Source organism: Labrus bergylta, chromosome 9 (genome assembly GCF_963930695.1).
Source record: "Labrus bergylta chromosome 9, fLabBer1.1, whole genome shotgun sequence".
Lineage (NCBI taxonomy): Eukaryota > Metazoa > Chordata > Actinopteri > Labriformes > Labridae > Labrus > Labrus bergylta.
The window spans coordinates 2,808,457-2,826,242 of record NC_089203.1 but is presented as its reverse complement, the minus strand read 5'-3'; the positions used below and the strand labels follow the sequence as shown (position 1 = coordinate 2,826,242).

At 42.6% G+C, this 17,786-nt stretch overlaps 1 protein-coding gene across 1 annotated transcript in view; it reads left to right on the top strand.

Moving 5' to 3' along the window:
• gfra3 (GDNF family receptor alpha 3) overlaps positions 1 to 15,431 on the top strand; it is a 45,666-nt gene extending 30,235 nt beyond the window's left edge. The window contains exons 6-8 of the mRNA XM_020656379.3: positions 3,113 to 3,247; positions 6,010 to 6,146; positions 14,010 to 15,431. Of these exons, the coding sequence (XP_020512035.1) occupies positions 3,113 to 3,247; positions 6,010 to 6,146; positions 14,010 to 14,225 (488 nt within the window). The 3' untranslated portion in view covers positions 14,226 to 15,431. The remainder of the gene's footprint in view (positions 1 to 3,112; positions 3,248 to 6,009; positions 6,147 to 14,009) is intronic.
• The last annotated feature ends 2,355 nt before the right edge of the window (positions 15,432 to 17,786 follow it).

Below are 17,786 nucleotides of genomic sequence, written 5' to 3'. Positions count from 1 at the left end.
AGTAGTTGAATCAAAAAACAGATGGCTGTATTTAACTATTACCAGTAGTTTTGGCACATAATCCAGTTCATCTGCAGGACATTTTAAAATGCTTAAACGGAAAGGCTTCAGGCACGTGAACTATGGATTGAAATTAGGGAGTGATTTTACTTTGGAAAACGACTCAAAAGTTTTCTCCATCGGTTGGATTTGGCCAACTGAGCCTCCTCGTAAATAGCTGCAACATATCCACCTGTCAGTCAGCTGAGCTCCACCCCAATTTATCAAATGTGTGCAGAACTCTTAGAATTAATCAAATCAGGAAGCATCAGCAGTATTGCGGGGATTGCGCTAGACTGTCGTGTTGAAGACGGAGCTGAGTCTGAAGGTAAAGCTTTTGAATTCCCAGTTGATCTTCATGGTCATGAGCTTTGGGTTCTGACTGAAAGAAAGAGATCCTGAATACAAGCGAAATTAGTTTCCTCTGATGGGTGGCTGGGCTCATCCAAAGGAGCCAGTTGAGGGGTTCGGGCATTCGATTAGGATGCCTCCTGGTCACCTGCCTTTGGAGGTCTTCTGGTCACATCAAACTGAAAGTAGACTCAAAAAAATGGATGGATGATATATATCCCCTTTGGTTTCAGTATCGCCACCTCAACCCATAAGCGGAAGAAAAATGGATGGATGGATCTAATTTTGCATCCCAATCTCATATGACAGCAGGTTAATCTACAGCAGGTTTCACCCTTTTTCTTGAACACTGCCATCAAACATAACAACAAGTGATAGACATAAACCATCCCCAGAGTGAAAACCTCTGTCCTTTGTTTTCAGTGTCAGGGAGTGAGAGGATGGAGGCTGGATGTGGAGAGTAATAGATGCAGAGGCGGAAAGTGTTATGAGGTTATCAGACGGAGCTGAAGTGGAGGTGGGAAAGTGAGGATGCATGACAACTGACAAGAGATGTGGATAGAGAAAGTGTTGAGTGGCTTCCTGCTCGCTCTGACAATGATGGATGACTTTTTTTTCTGTGAGGCTCAGACCTTTCTTAATAAAGGTGCAACCTGTGTAACCCACTTTGTGACAAAATGGGAGATAAGGGGGCTCTTGTACTTTAACTATTTTTTTTTAATATAAAGCCACCATTAGAGAAAGAATAACTTAAGATGTTGACCTTTTTGTTTGACCATTTTGTTCAAGGGTAAGATGCTTTTCTCAGGTCACCAGAGTCCATTGACAAATTAGTCATTCTATCTTGCAGAAACTGAAAGTTAACGTTTGACAGCTGCCTCGATCAGTATGTTTTTTTGTCTTATTGTGTCGTGTTGTAGGACTTTGAAACACAAAAACAACTAACCCATGAGGGCAGTTGTGCTTAAATATCTCCAGTAATTTCTAAAAAGGTAAAAAAAAATCAATAAAATGGAGTCTGCTGGCTTTGAAGAAAATAGTATCACAAATGTTTCTGCCGAATCAGAAATCATCTCCCTCTTTCACAAAAATGTCTTTCTATATATGGATCCTTTCTGTGATGTTGTTAGACACAGCTGTGGTTCAGTTGGTAGAGTCGGTCGCCTCTCAACTGGAAGATCGAGGTTCAGTCCCTAGCTCCTGAAGTCACATGTCTGGTGTGTCTTTTGGCAAGACACCTAACCCCTAAAGTTGCTCCCGCTGCTTCGTCACCTGCGTATGAATGGATTAGTTACTTCTGATGGTCTCTTTACTCAGCAGCCTCTACCATCAGTGTGTGAATGTGTAGGTGTGACCTGCGGAGTAAAAGAGCTTTGAGTCACAAGACTAGAAAATAAATATATAAACTCAGGTCCATTTACTAGTTACCATTTAAAATATCGATCTGAGACCTATCACAGTTCTCCACACATTTAATGACAAAATGTTGTATGAGAGCTTAAACCAGGGACACTTTTTAAAAAGAAAATAAATATTAAATGTGTGTATAATCAAAGACGGGTTGGCTGTCTTGTTCAAAAATACAACACTTGGAGAAGCCATGTCATGTTTCATGATGCAAATCATCTCTTATAATTCAAATTGTTAACAACAAAGGACAGATCATGTTTTGCTCTGCATGTTACAGCTGGATGTTGTAACAGTTGAAATTTTGGAATGTACCTTTAAGACATACTGTGTTGCTAAGTTACTAGGGGAGCGATGTCAGTGGATGGCGCCTTGTTTTTATCCTTGGTGTTAGCTTGAGCGGCGCTTCTGCCATGGATGGACGTGTGTAATCAAGTCCTACTTTCCTTTCCCCTCTCAACTAAACAGCGACGTCACATGAGGGTTCATGTGGACACTATGTCGCTCATGTATAATAAAATAGTAGCTGTACAACGGGGCTTTGAGAGGTTGATGTGTTTGTCTGGTAATGAACTTTTGACTTACACACTGTCTCCAACGTTTTCCAAAACATCGTTTTCCAAGAGGCACGACCCAATCTGTTACAATGTGATGACCAACATTTATTACTGCATGATGAATAATTTTTAAACATCAGCCATACAACGGAGTGTGACATGACAGCTAATAGAGGAACATATGTCGAGCCCAACCAATGAGACAAAATGTTAAATAGTGAGCTGTAGGCGTATTCTTGAACTTTGGACCTGGCTAGTTTTCCTCTAGGATTAATGCTAAGATAGGCTAATTGACTCATTGTATATGCTTTAAAACTAACCACAAAGACTACAGAGTGGTATTGGTTTCCACAATGGTTAACTGTTCCATAGCATCTAAAAGTGTAATGTTTTGGGATTGTGCTACACTCGTCTATGTTTTTTAAACGTTTTGTTTTCTGGCTTTGAAAAGAGCTTGGATGGCAAAAAGCAGAAAAACATAAAAGGCCAGGATTCAAAATGTCCTTCAGCTCCTTTAGGAGTCTCTGTGCTGTTTTCCCACAGGCTTAGTTTCAGCTTTTCTGTCCTCTCTTTGTTCCTGCCATAACGCAATTTAGCTGATTTCCGAGTTAAACACGGGGCAGCAGCCAGCAGAAGCTTCCAGGTTTTCTAAATGTGTTCCTCTTGATTGTGTCTAAATCTCTGAATTCATTTACAAAAATGTATTGACATTAAAGTAATGCTGGTCCTTTGTCTCCTCATGTCTGTGTGGCGTGTAGGAACCCTCATGACTCCAAACTACATCAGTAACGGCTCTGCAGACGTGTCTCTGTGGTGTAACTGTGAAGGCAGCGGGAACCAGTGGCAGGACTGTCTGAGGCTGCAACGCATGTTCACCCACAACATCTGCCTGCGTGAGTGTTCACCCGCACCTCTCCTCTGGTCTCTTTATGTGCTGTGTTTCATCTCTGCATGAAGATACTTGAATTTGGTCTAAATTGTATTGAACTAAATTTATTTATCAGAATCAGCTTTATTGGCCGTGTATGCTCACACACAAGGAATATTATGAAAAATCCACTAAATAAATCCATCCAGTCCTTTGTTTGTGGACTGCATAAGTCTTACAACACAGAGAAAAATGCTCTGTTTCAAATGTGCTCTCCTTGTGATGTCACAGTGGGATTCTGGTAAAAAAAATCCCCTCCCCTCCCCTGGTATCTCCACTCATGGACTCCACCCCCAGCCAAGAGCAAAACTTTTGCGCAGGTCCGCCATTTTTATTCTCGCTACAGAGGAGTGATGTCTACGGGGAAAACTCAGGGGGGGCTCTCTGAATTTAAAGAGACACACACACCAAAACTGAGCGTTCTGAGAGAGCTGGTTTACACAGGGTCACAAACCTCCTCTGGTGCTTGATTCATGTTATATTTTGACCAAAGCACATTACAGATGTTTCATTTAGACTTACAGGGGACTGTTTGAAAAGGTGGACAAGGGGGAGAATATGTCCTCTTTAAATATCACAATAAACACAAAATAAACACAAAATAAGCAGATTAATATGTACAAGACTAAATTAGAAACAGTGCAGTGGTGAGTAGTGCAAAAGATGCTGTTGTAAACATGTACTTAAAAAAAATTATTATGTGACAGATGGGTTAATTTACATGAGGTAGAGTTTCACAGTATTTACATTAAAGGTGTGCATAGATTTATCATTTAAATTAAATAATATATGTATATGTATATATATATATATATATATATATATATATATATATATATATGTATTCACAGTGACGGTTTGGTTCAGACCTACTTCACCGTGACAGGTCTGACACTCTGTGACTGTTTAGCGTTCATCAGAGTGACAGCCTGGGGGAAGAAACTGTTCTTATGGCGGGTTGTTTTTGCGTTCAGTGATCTGTAACGCCTGCCGGAGGGGAGGAGTTTGAAAAGTTTGTGTCCGGGGTGTGAGGGGTCTGCAGTGATACTACCTGCCTGTTTCCTGGCTCGGGACCGGGATAAGTCCTGGATGGGGGGCAGGTTGACACCGATGATCTTTTCTACAGTCCTTATAGTCTATTGCAGTCTGTGTCTGTCCAGTTTAGTTGCACATCCAAAGCAGACAGTGATGGAGGTGCAGTGAATAGGCTGGATGATCTGATGATTCAGTGATGACATTTTGATAAAAAAAAAAAAAAAAGATTGTCATTATTTTGTTTGCAGTCGATTCTACAGAAGCCCTTAACAGCAAACATCAGGTGATAAGAGTCTCTTACTCTTAATCTTTTTCAAGCCTTTGACGATGACTTCAGATAAAACCTTTTTCATCAGTATAATCTTTCCTATAGTCATTTTTTTTTTAATCTGAAGAATATGTTGGACATTAAAAAGGTTTCCCTTGGATCATTACTCGACGTTACTTTTTACCTCAGGGAGATCTATGAAGAACATTTTTTATCAGGTGGTTTGTTGTTGTTGTCTTTTCAACAATGAAACCGGATGAAACACATTTGCAGTTGACAAAAAACTTTCATCAGGATCAGAGAAATAAGTAGAGTCTAAAGGTCAATTGCTGTAATTTTTCATGATTGCAAAAAAAATCGTTTCATTAGATGCAAAAATGTTTCATGAAAAACAAATACTTTCAAAACAATTCAACAATTTAAAAATATTTACATTACTGCAAAATAAGTCACCTTCTGCAAAAAAATATTTCTGAACTGAAAGGAAAAATGTTGATTTATTGTTTTCAACTATCAAAAAAAGTAACCTTACTCCTGCACATTTACTTAATTGCACATCAAATTGGCAGAGATGTTGCCAATGTTTTTGTAAAGATTAGACAGTGTGCAGGATTTACTTCATTCCTCTTCTTTGTCTTATGAAAGTTATGTATTTTTAATCTTTGTTTCTTTCTGATATTATTAAAATGACTGAGATTGTATCGGTTTAAAACACATGGTATCAAATAGTACTGAACCTTACTCTCAAGTCCTTGAAATGTGACACTTTTGGGAAAAGGTTGGAATTGATTAGTCTCATTTGAAGGACCAAAAATTCTACTGCTCTTAAAAATCCGGGTTTTACTTTATGCATGTAAGAAGCAGAATCAAGAAAACGGAGTCAACATGAAAGACTCTCTGAGGAACAATTCAAATGGAATAAATGAGAAAAGCGTCTTCATCTCGATGTCTCCTGAATCCGTCCGGGTGGTCGATCTCCTGCAGCGGGGCTCTCAGCATGAACTGAACTCTGCCTCTTCATGTGTCAGCTTTACGCCTCAGCCTCAGCATGCAGAACAGGCCCACAGTCCGGATCTGCAGCGTTGGGATTCTGCAGGGCTCCTGAGATGTGAGTAGAGGAGCCAGAGGGTAGAGCCCTTGCAGCTGTCACTCAATCACAGCAGCTGTCAATAAGCCCGTCGATACACACTGAGCCTGTATGTCCAAACACTAAAGCCACGATCAATGCGTCAATGCACTTCCCATAAAACTGGGTGATTTATCAACCTGCCGACAGCTCAAACAATAAAGCTGCCACATAGATATGTAGGTTCACGCCCACTGAGGTGCAGCGCCGCAGCGCACGCACACACACACACACACACACACACACACACACACACACACTCACACATAGGCAGTGATGGGGCTGTGTCTCCTTGCAGGTAACTCTATCAGTTGGATGGGAAGCCCCGGCTCCCTGCCTGCAGACATCACCCCCCCTCCGGCTCCCAGACCCTCCCCGCTGGTTCAGGAGGACGAGCTGCTGAGCAACAACCACCTGCCTGAACACAACAACATTGTGAGTACGCCGCAGCGTTCACACTTTCAATTACCTTTCAGACTTTTCCATTATCTTTGCTTTGAGCTCATCTTGTCGCTGTCACACACGCTGTTCTTTATTTATTGTGCTTTCATCTCCATTGTTGGGGCTTTTTTCTTTATCGGTTTCTTTTTTAATCATCTTTACTTTTTTTTTAAAAGCTGAAAACTTAAAATTCACCTTCTTTTGGAATTGTGTCACCAGAAGATGGAGATGTCTTTTTATTTGTTTATTTTGTATTGCAAATGTGTACACACCCTCTGAACACAGAGCTGAGAACAACAAACCCAGAGGGAGTTTGACTTCACCCTTTTTTTTTCAAGTCGTTACTCAAAGATATATTTAGGGCATATTTTACATATCCTGTATGAATGTTTGAATCGTTGAATGTTTTTTCTCTAATTTCAGCTCTGCGAGTGTTTTACCAGACAGAAAATCTAAATTACCTCTAAAGTTGTAAGTTTCAAGTTTCAACTGCATCTAGGTAAACTGCATCTAAACAAGTATTTAGAAATAGAGTTACTTATGATTTGAAAACTTTGAATTATTTATCATAAGTAGTGCAATAGGACTGCACAGTGGTGCACTGGTTAGCGATGTCGGCGCACAGCAACAAGGTTCCTGCATCAGACAGGACCTCCCTGTGTGGAGTTTACATGTTCTACCTGTGCATTTTTGGGCGTTGTCAGCCGTTCGTCTTTTATTAGTGGAACAAGAACTGAAGAGGCGGAGACCTCTTGACTGTCGTCGTTTAGTTTCTATCATCACTTCCGTTTTTCTTCCCGTGCACTGATTCGCTTAGCTGAACAGCCAATCACAGAGATTCCTCTCATCAACCGCGATGACCGACGACAATTCAACATGTTAAATCAGTTGAAAAAAGGCTGAGGGGGGCTGACAGATAGCGATGGAGCAAACTAACACTCAACGATCACTCGATAGTGTCCAACTAGGAGCGATGGCTGACGATCTCCTTGGTGTGTTGGGGCCTTAAGGCTTGTTGTTGGCTCTAGATTACCCGTAGGTGTGAGTGTTTCTGTGTGTCTGTGATTGGCTGCTGACCAGCCCTTTCTTTTGAACAATGGCATCTGTAGTTTTCCCCCCGTGACCCCAAACAGGACATCCATAATGGATGGATGGAAGTACTGCACCATTCACAATGACTGAGTTAATATATTGTCATAATTTCAGAAAAACCCTCCTTGGAGACTGTTGTAGTGAAGCAGCTGCAGGAAGTCCACATCCATGAAGGCAAACAGGAAGACTTGACCTTCTATTGGAATCATTTGAAACACTAAAACGTTTCTCCTCAAAGTTTAGAAGTTTGATGGGATTAGTTTTCACTGATGGTGGTCTTCAGCAGCAGTTTGAGCCTCCCGTCAGTGTAGAACACAAAAGTGAGTCAGCGTTTGATGAAGAGATTAAAGGAGCAGCTGGGGGGCTGGAGTTATCAAAGCACTTTGGCAAGTCTTCAAAAGATTCCACAGAGTTTGTGAGATCCTCCAGGAGCTGTTCCAGGACTGCAGGAGTCCACATGATGGAGGAGATTTCTTAGATAGTTCTTAGTTTGAGATCTGCTGAACTGACAGGAGGGCTTGTGTTCGTACAACCTCCCAATCCAAGATCTGTCATCTCAAAACCTTACAATCAAAGTGCATTTCCTGTTTAGAACAGCTGAGTTCAGACAAAGCAACAACCTGTGTTGTTGACAAACAAAGCCGATGTGGAAGTGCAAAAAACTTCAGTTCTTCGAGAGTCCAAAAGCAAAAGCCAAGAAAACCCCATCAGATGCAGAATGTTTCTATAACTTTTATAACAGCTATGGCTCAATTGGTAGAGTTGTCATCTCTCAACCTGAAGGTCGAGGGTTCGATTCCCAGCCCCTGCAGCAACATGTCCAATGTGTCCTTGGGCAAGACACTTAACCCCAAGTAGCTCCTTCTGCTTCGTCGGAGGTGTATGAATGTGATGAGTTACTTCTGATGGTCTCACTACATAGCAATCACTACCATCAGTGTGTGAATGTGTAGGTGTGACCTGCTGTGTAAAATACAAAAGCTCAAGTCCATTCACCATAACCTTTGATGAAATCAAGGGCAAGATATTAGCATCATAAGGGGTGGGGCTGCAGTCTTACACGCTTCTCTGCGCCTCCCTTAGATCTGTCTCCCAGTCACTATAGCTGTAATTCTGAATCGAACTGTAGTTATACTGTAGGTACTGTGTCTGTCCCCCGGCCCAGACCCGTTTTTATAAGTCATCCAAACGGCGTAAATCGTCAAAATCTCATCAGAATCAAGACTACGAATACAATTTTGCTAAAAAATCAGAAGATTCACTGCGGACTTTTGAACATTAGGTCCTTAGCATCCAAATCTCTTTTAGTGAATGATCTGATATCAGATCAGCATATTGATTTACTTTTTTTGACTGAAACCTGGCTGTGTCAAGATGAATATGTTAGTTTGAATGAATCCACTCCTCCCAGTCATTTTCATACTCATATACCTCGAGACACCGGACGAGGTGGTGGAGTAGCAGCTATTTTTAATTCTGGACTTCCAGTTAACCCTCAACCAAATCTGAATTTTTCTTCTTTTGAAAGCCTTGTTCTTAGTCTTTCACATCCAGTCTCAAGAACCTTTCAGCCAGTTCTAGTTGTTCTACCGGGGGAACTGGCACCTTGAGCTCCTCTCTCTCTCTCTCTCTCTCTCTCTCTCTCTGTGCATATACAGTACATCATATTACTGCATGTATCTATCTGTAAATTTCAGTCACTAACGCCTACTTTCCTGAGAGCTCTTGAGCTCTCTTAGGCTCCTCAAGATCGTTGGTTGACGGCCTGCCAGAGTTTTTACATGTGAATTTAAGGCTTTCACAACACAGAAGAAAAATAAAAATACCCTGGAAAAGGCCCTGTGTAAAAAGAGAATATGTTTAACTCTGACCTCACATAAGCTGCACTTTGATGCACGCCCAAACTATTCTGGAGAATTTGAGGAGGACTGCCCCTGAAATCCTCCTTATCTGGCTGTTCACACATGCACCTCACTGTGGGAGAGTATCCCTGTCAGGCAGGGAGGTGGGGGGGGGGTTCTGATTATATGCTGCTGTGTTCTCACATCAGCTCACTCAGACTTTCAGGAGAAAAAGACCAGGAAGCTGGCAGGAGAACTCCCGGTAAAGTCAGAGTGAAAAGTTTGTCTGGTTGCGTTCACACATGCAGCTCACCCTAAAAACTTTTTCAGGAGTTTTTTGGAAGTTTGTCTGAACGAGAGGTCATGTTAGGTGCCCTCCCTATTAGTCATTTGATGCTAAGCAGGTGGGTGGTGTGGGGATTCAGACTTCACTGCAGTCATAGAAATGTTTTGGCCGTCCTGATGTACGTACGATCACCTTGTCTCTCACAGCCCTTCAGGCCTCACACGGACCATTCTGGCCCTGCAGTGTTGTATCTCCATCCTGTTGGATCATGTGTTTGTCTGCCAGCTCAGTAATGTGCAGACACTAACAGACGCACATATGTTCAGCTCCTGGCAGTCCTTGTCCAACACTGACCGTTAAACGTGGTCCAATCCAATCCTGGTCCTGGCTACTGTAACCTTTGCCGGACCGCAATCTGCCGTGGCTGTGGCTCTCCGGCTCCCAGCATGCTTCACTGCCAGAGATAATCGCAGCCGCCAGACAAGAGGGGATTCCAGCTCTCTCTCTCGCTCCTCCTCGGCCGACTCTCTCTCTGCCGACGAGCGGATTAGACGAGGTGTTGGTTGGAAGCAGTGCATCAGTCAGGCTTCATTAGTATGAATTTATTCATGCCCATATGTCTCCCCCCTCAATCTCTTCCTTCCCCAAATCCCCCTCTTCCTATGTTTCCTTCCTTCCGTCCTCTCCTCACTTCCTCCATTCTTTCTTTTCTCCTGCTTCACACTCAATGTTTCTGCTCTCACTTCATTCCCTCCTTATTGAACCCCCCTCCCCCCATCAGTACCTGCTCCACACCTCCTCCTCCTCCTCCTCCGTCCGTCACTCAGCCTCTTGTCTTGTCTCTCCGAGGAGCTTTGCCTTGTTTCTCTAAAGTGATTTTTCCAGAATTTGAAAGGTTTCACTTCAAAAAGCTGAGGATAGGCTCAGGCAGAGGAAAAGAAAAAAGTGTCACACTTAGAAACACAGATTACCGCTCTTTGTTTGAAATGTTGTGTCTGCTCAAGGAGTGCAATAAAAACTGAGAGAGAGAGACAAGATTTCAACCAACAGACTATTTACTTCATCAACTGTAGATACATCTATTTCTGTTGCTGAAAATTTTACTCAAAACTAATCAGAGAACACAAAACACAACATAATTTTGAATGGCTTTTTTTTAGTAATCAAGAGTTCAGGAGTTGAGTTTGCAAAATGAAAACACGCCATTACAAATGACAGGCTGAGAGCTGGAGCTGAGTTTTAAACCTCCTGACAAACCGTTACACCGCGCCCGCCTGTCAATCAGGTCAGCTACACACCTTATTGTGAATAACTCTTATCCTTCATCAAATCAAAACTGATGAGTCATCAAAACATTCACCCCCGTACAGTGTGTGTCCATCGAGACATGAGCTAATCACACCTATTTGGTTTTTTGAACCAGGCTGTAAAGATGTTCATTTCTGCTGGAAAATTTTGCTTTTTTTTGTTGTTGCTGTGGTGTGTATGTGACTTCCTGTGTTCCTGAGCCAGACTCAAGCAGACACTCGACAAACTGCAGCATTTTGCACTTCCCCACTGGCTTCATTTTTAACACCGGAGGTTGTTGCTTGGTAAAGACGAGTGAAAGATATGAATTGCATCTGAAACCTTCTGGATGCCGGAGCCCACCGCATCACTTTACCACAGAAAAGTCAGAGTGGGAGGGGAAGTCAGACACTGAAACAACATTAAAACATCTTATTAAAACGGCTTATTTTTAGAACAATGACCTTCTGTTTGTTTGTAAATGTTTTTTAATTGGTTTTATTCTGTCCTATACCACAAACATCGAATTATCTCGTGCTGTCACGAGTGAATCTGTAAAATCACCGCAAGATTTCCTTTGTCTCGGCACTCCTGCTGTTGACGGACGAGGTTTGCACGGAGCGGTAACGGACTGGAGCGGACACACAATGCACACATATCTGGTGGAAGTTGTAAGAGAAAATGGTCCTACTTCTCAGTTGATTTAGTCCCTTGTGAGTCTCAATCTCTCGTTTCAAGTCTATTTGTCACATTTAGGGTCAAATTGAAGCTCGGTTATCCAGGGGGGTTTGGGAGTTGCTTCCACAGCGACTTATCGTAGAAGACGTGAATCAATGTGTATCCCCCAGCTTTATCTCAACTCCTGGATTCATAAACCAAGATGATGACTGCCAAGTAAACAATAAAAATGGGGAAGCAGGGTTACAACACATGACAGTTCAATACTGTAGCCAATTAGATGGACTGTTATTACAGCATCTGCCCATAATAACTACAAACTGTATAATAAATTAGATTAAATACCTCAAGTGTGGACGTTTCCTACACATGTGCTGGTCATAACAAGAACTAATATATTTTTAATGATTTTCAGAGACTTGTTCATCGTGGTCTTTAAGTCATCCCTGTGCTCCGATGACTCATTAATGTGATAAAACAAAAGAAAGGTCATGAGACTGATGAGACCAAACTGTGCACGATGGAGAAAAGTTTCAACGTAAGACAGGAGGTGCTCTCTCCGTCGGTCAGGACTTATCAGAATCTATTCCACCATGATGCACAAGATGATTGTCGCATTACGTTATAATAAATTAAGAAAAATCCCAGAGTGATGAGTTTCTGCGCCCTGAAGGAGAAACAGACGACGGTTTAAAGCTTCTCCAGCTGTCAGACGAGATGATGAAGAGTACAAAATAAAAGTACAAAAATGTAAATATCCAGACAGGAGCTGCTGTCTGAGGCAGTATTTCAATGAAATGATGGAGCGGTGTATTATTATCAGCCCAAGAACAATCTGCAAACTATAACCTGGCAGCAGCTCGGGGCTCCTCCAGATGTTTGTGCAGATCATTGAGGATAAACAGCTGGGCGTCCTCAACACTCAACTCCAGTAAAGTGACACTCAGTCATTTTCATCAACAGCTTGAAAGTTTTAAATAAAGACTTCTCTTCATCAAAGTCTTCATTAATGATTAAAACAAAGGTGGCTCAGTTGGTAGAGTCGGCCGTCTCCTAACCGGAAGGTTGAGGGTTTGATCCCCAGCTCCTGTAGCCACATGTCTGATGTGTCCTTAGGCAAGACACTTAACCCCAAGTTGCTCCCACTGCTTTGGCAGCGGCATGTGAATGAGTATGATACGATACACTTTATAGTCCCCTTGGGGAAATTTGTCTTGGACTCACTATGAATAGATTAGTTACTTCTGTTTGTCACTTCCAACCTCTGTCATCAGTGTGTGAATGTGTAGGTGTGACCTGCAGTGTAAAAGACCTTTGAGTATTTAGAAGACTAGAAAAGAAATACACAAGCTCAAGTCCATTTACCATGAACATGTCATTTCAACCATAAACAAATGTGGAAAGAAATGTGAATAAACAAATAGTGGTGAGTGGTGAATAAACACAGGTGATTGCAGCTCGAGCAAAAGAAAATTTGTCCGCCACTTGCACTTAATGGTGCTTAATCATGGTGCGTTTTAATTCATAACTCCTTCGTTTGAACCTGAGTGGAGAAGGGTTGGAGTTTCAGTATGGAGGAGGTGTCGCTAAACAGCAGTTTGTTTTGGTTTCATGCTGATGCTCAAGGGCGACATCTACTGGATCAAAAAATCACACATTCTTCCTTTAAAGAGCTCAAATGAAAACCACATTAGCATGAGCATTCAGTCTTTTTACAGAGGAAAGATCAACGGTGTAATATGCAACATTTCAACAAATAGTGAAGTCAAACTCCCTTTGAGTTTGTTGTTCTTAACTCTGTGTTCACGTGGACATGACTGCACTTCCTCCGCTTGTTTATGTAGGCTGCTTGTTGCTTCTTTACATCTTGTGCACATTTTGTTTAGCTGGAACTTTAAACTGTGACTTGGACAAACATCTTCTGTTTGAGTCCTTCAAGAATTCAGCTAAGAAGATTTAAGGGTTATATGCTTTTACTTAAAGAGCCCATATTCTGCCCTTTTTGGGGTTCGTATATTTAATCTATGTTCCTACTTTTGTACGTTCACAATAGCTAAAGTCTGAAAAAAGTGTCTGTTTTCATGTACTGCTCCTCCTTGCTCCCTCTCCGCTCTGAGTCTGTCAGCTACGCTCTGCTGAGCCCACACTGTTAGACCCCACGTGGGCTAAGTCTGCTCTGATTGGTCTGCCGATCCGCTCTGTAGTTATTGGTCAGTTGCTCAGCACACGTCTCGGAAATTTCAAAATGAGCTGCACGGTTTGCCACAATGAGCCAATGGACTTAGATCAGTGATCTCACACTGACAATGACGTCGGACTGTCAATTTTTTTTCGAGAGGGGCTAGAACCGAGCGGTACATGCAACTAATGCTACAGCTAACAGGAGGACGTAGGAGAAGCCGCGTTTCCGTGGACTTTGAATTTTTGCAAATAGATGTGCCTAAACATGCACAGGACACTTGGAAAACACACTAAAGAGCATATAAAACCAGAAAAAGCATAATGTGGGCCCTTGACTTGATCTTAAATCTTTTTTCAGACCTCCTGGTAAAAGGACTTGTAGAATAAAACAACGAATATGAACTCTTAAATTCAGTATCAGGTGTTAGAAGTGATAATATCTGAGCTCAGACATCCTGTCAGTTTTTACTCACAGCATCTCGTCCCTGTCAGGTGGTGGAGAGTGAGGAAGAGGAGGAGCTGACGCAGATGGAGGAGGAAGGCAATGAAGGTGGTCAGTTTGATGTCATCCCGCTTTACTCAGAGAGGGCCACCGTCTCCAACCTGGGCTCCTCCGGTACAGGGGGCGCCGCGTCGCTCCCCACCAGCCCTCCTGCACCCGTCCTACTGCTCCTCCTGCTCCTGACCGCCTCCCTCAGCTGGGGTTAAAAACGGAGCATGAAGAGGAGACACACACACAGACACACAGATACATACATACATCCACAAACAATGGACCTGCCAGAGATCCTGGACTGACGGCTATGAAAGGAGACAAAGTGAAGAAAAGGACTTCACATTTAGTCAGTAGCACCCCGTCGATTCCTCACTTCTTGTCCTTGCTTCCTTTCCTTTCCTCCTTTGCAAAAGACACTTTGTTCATGGTGGTCTGGCTGCAGCTGAAGTGGTGGTCCTGGGAGCACAAAAGACCAGGTCAAGGTGGAGGTGTTCACATGCTGCCCAACAACCAATGAGCATCATACTTCTGCTCGTGTCATAGATTCAGCTTCTGTTTCTGCACATTCAAGTTAGCAGGATTAAGTTTTGTATTTTAGGATATGTTGGTTGGAGAGAGTATTGTCTTTTAGGATATGTTGCATCCCCGACATATTCTACAGAAAGTAAGCTCACTGGTCACGTTACCATAGCAAAGGTTACCTTGTTGAGATGATTTATGAGCTATAAGTTTGTAAAAGTGTTAAACAAGCGATATAAGCAGCTCAGTCTGACTACACACGAGATGATTTTCACATCTTAACAGATTTTTAAAACATGGGAGACATAAGGACACACTACACGATTCGACCACACCGTCAGACCACACCCCTTCTTTTTGATCTCACAGAAACTCGTGTGGTTTGAGACGTTATAAAGAGACTCTTGTTGTTGCCACAAGCGACTCTTCTTAGATATTCCACTTGGCTCGGGGCTCAGTCATGTTTATTTTTTTTCGCTGACATTATTGCGAGCTGTTAAATTACCCAACATCCGCTCTGTGACGCTTCCCCGTCTGCGCTCGCTCTCATTGGCTCTTGTTTGTATTCTGTTGGAGTCAAACCTGATCCAGAATTCTAAAGATCAAACATGTTTGATCTTTACGATTCTGGGAGGCTCCAACTCGATCAGGAGGACTAAAATAATGTTATTGACACCACACACTTATTTGGACAAAGAATTGGTCAGTACTAGACTCGACTCTGGCCACACCTCCCCAGATTGTTGGGGGCGTGTGTGTTGATGAATTGTGTCCAATAAAGGGCCTACAATCGTGTATTTGAGTTTAACGTCAATTTAATAATATTTTGTTTTTTTCATCAATTGTGAAATGATTGTAACTGCACTAAAATATTGACAATGAAAAAGATCAAACGTCAACCTCTTCAAAGCGTTGTTTCTTAGGTTAGTTTGGTTTCACCCAAAATGAAAACGTACACAACAGACAAACTTCATACATTATTACATTATTATTATTTGTTGGGGGTCATGTTTCAGAACACCAGCTTAACTACATCAATCTGACCTTAAGCTTTTCAGATCTAATACTAAGATTTCAAAAAAAGGACCAAAATGTGCTGATTGTGCACTTTGTCAGCTTTGCTTGCAACAAAGTGAGTGAATGTTTAGCTTGTTTTGCGAACAAAGCAGACCAAACACGATGGATTAAAGATCTGATGAACTCTGTGTTTGGATGTGAACACCTCCGCGTACAGACTCCGGCTGCAGTCAGACCTTGTTGTGTTGTTTTACTTTGTTTCACTTATTGATGAAGGATGGTTTTTGTCCCACTGGTGGAGGCTCACCTGTCCGTGGATCATCCGATGACTGAAGGTGTGGAGCGCGCTGATATACGATACATGCGACAAACTTTAATCACACTGACGGCTAGAGCGATCGTCTTCTCCCGGCCGCCATGCTGAATGACAAACGACACACTCGTCTCTCATTGTTTAATGAACATCAGGTGCCAAGTGTGTCGTGTGTGTGTGTGTGTGTGTGTGTGTGTGTGTGTGTGTGTGTATTGCTGAGAAAATTGAGTGAAGCTTTTTGTTTTAATTTAAACTTGCACTTCATCGTTTCCCACCCACGTCAGCACACACACACAAACTACACACAAACTGCACACTCACATACATTAGCACATTAGCACACACACACACACACTTCCTGTTGTGCGTCGAGCCGATGCAGCTCTTTCTTGCTTTATTGCTTTATCCCCGTCCCTATCTCGCTCCCCGGTGACTCAGGGACCGGGACCTGCGCTGCCACAGGCAACCGATATGAATAAAGGCGTCATAATAAAAACAACACACCAGAAACAATATGAGCTCTAAAACGGCAGAACAAATCAAATGGCTCCCCAGCAGGCAAAAAAAAAAAAAACAGAACACACAAACACACGCTTGTTCTGACAGCGACACAGAGACAAAATGGAAAAGAGTCGGAGAAGGAAGTCGGAGAGAGAGGGAGAGATTTATGGAGGAGAAATTAGGGGGGGAAAATAAGGCCGAGTCCCTGTGTGGTCTTTGTGCGTTTGATGTTTTACTTGTTTTTAGGTGCCTGGCTGATAATCAGTCTCTGACAACATCTCTTTATCATCTGACAGGCTCCTGAGGGGGGAGCAGTGTGTGTGTGTGTGATTCAGGGAGGGGGGGGGGGGTATCAGGCAGTGATAGAAATAGTGTGCTATAGCGAGAACAGAAAGGACCCTGGAGCACAAACACAGCACAGAGAATCGCCGGCTCTTGAGTTTCTATGTCTTATAAATCTTTTGCTGACACTAATTTTTTTTTCTTCCTATTTCTCACGAGCGTGTAAAATTAACTTCCATCTGCAGGGGCGCCGGTGATGGTGGAGGGCAAGGAGACGGAGGAGGGAGAGAGGAGGGAAGGGGCAAGAGAAGGAGGAATAAGTCTACAAGGAGAGGTGCAGAAGGAAGAAATGAGGAAGACAAAAACAAGAGAGAAATAATAGAGAAGAAGTGGAGGACAGGAGGAGCAAGAGAAAGGAGAGAGAGGGGGATGATGGGGTGGAGAAAGTTGAGAAAATAAAGGCAGATGGGAGGAGGAATGAAGAAAAGAGAGGAGGAAACGAGAAGGAGTTGGAAGAAGACAAGAAGAAGGAATAAAGGAAAGGATGTGACAAATGAAGGAAGGGATGGACGAAAGAAAGGAGAGACTTGTAGGAGACAATTTAGGAGGGATGATGAGGATGACATCCGATAAATAAAGAGAAGACGGGCAGAAATAGGTAGAATTAGAAATGAGCGGATATGAAAGACAGATAAAGAGAGTGAAGAAAATGGCAACAGAAAGACAAATAAACAAGAATGAAACCAATGAAATAGGAAGGAAAAAAACAAGAGAAAATGGAGAGCAGTGAAGGTGAGACTTAAGAAGAGAAAGGAAGAAAAGAAGGAGGAGCAAAGAGCAGGAGCAGAAGAGAGAGTAGTAGAATAAGGAAAGAAGGAGGGATAGGATAGAGGAAAGACAAACAGGAAAGGAGGGGAGAGGGAGAGCAGAGAGAGGGATGGATAAAGGAGGTCTGCTTTGTGAAACCACCGAGGATTCAAACTACAAAGGGAATGAAAGGATGAGAGAGAGCGAGAGGTGACAGGTCTGCAACCTCTTCTCTCTCTACAGGCACACACACACACACACACACACACACACACACACACACACACACACACACACACACACACACACACTGAACACAGCCCTCAGACAAAGC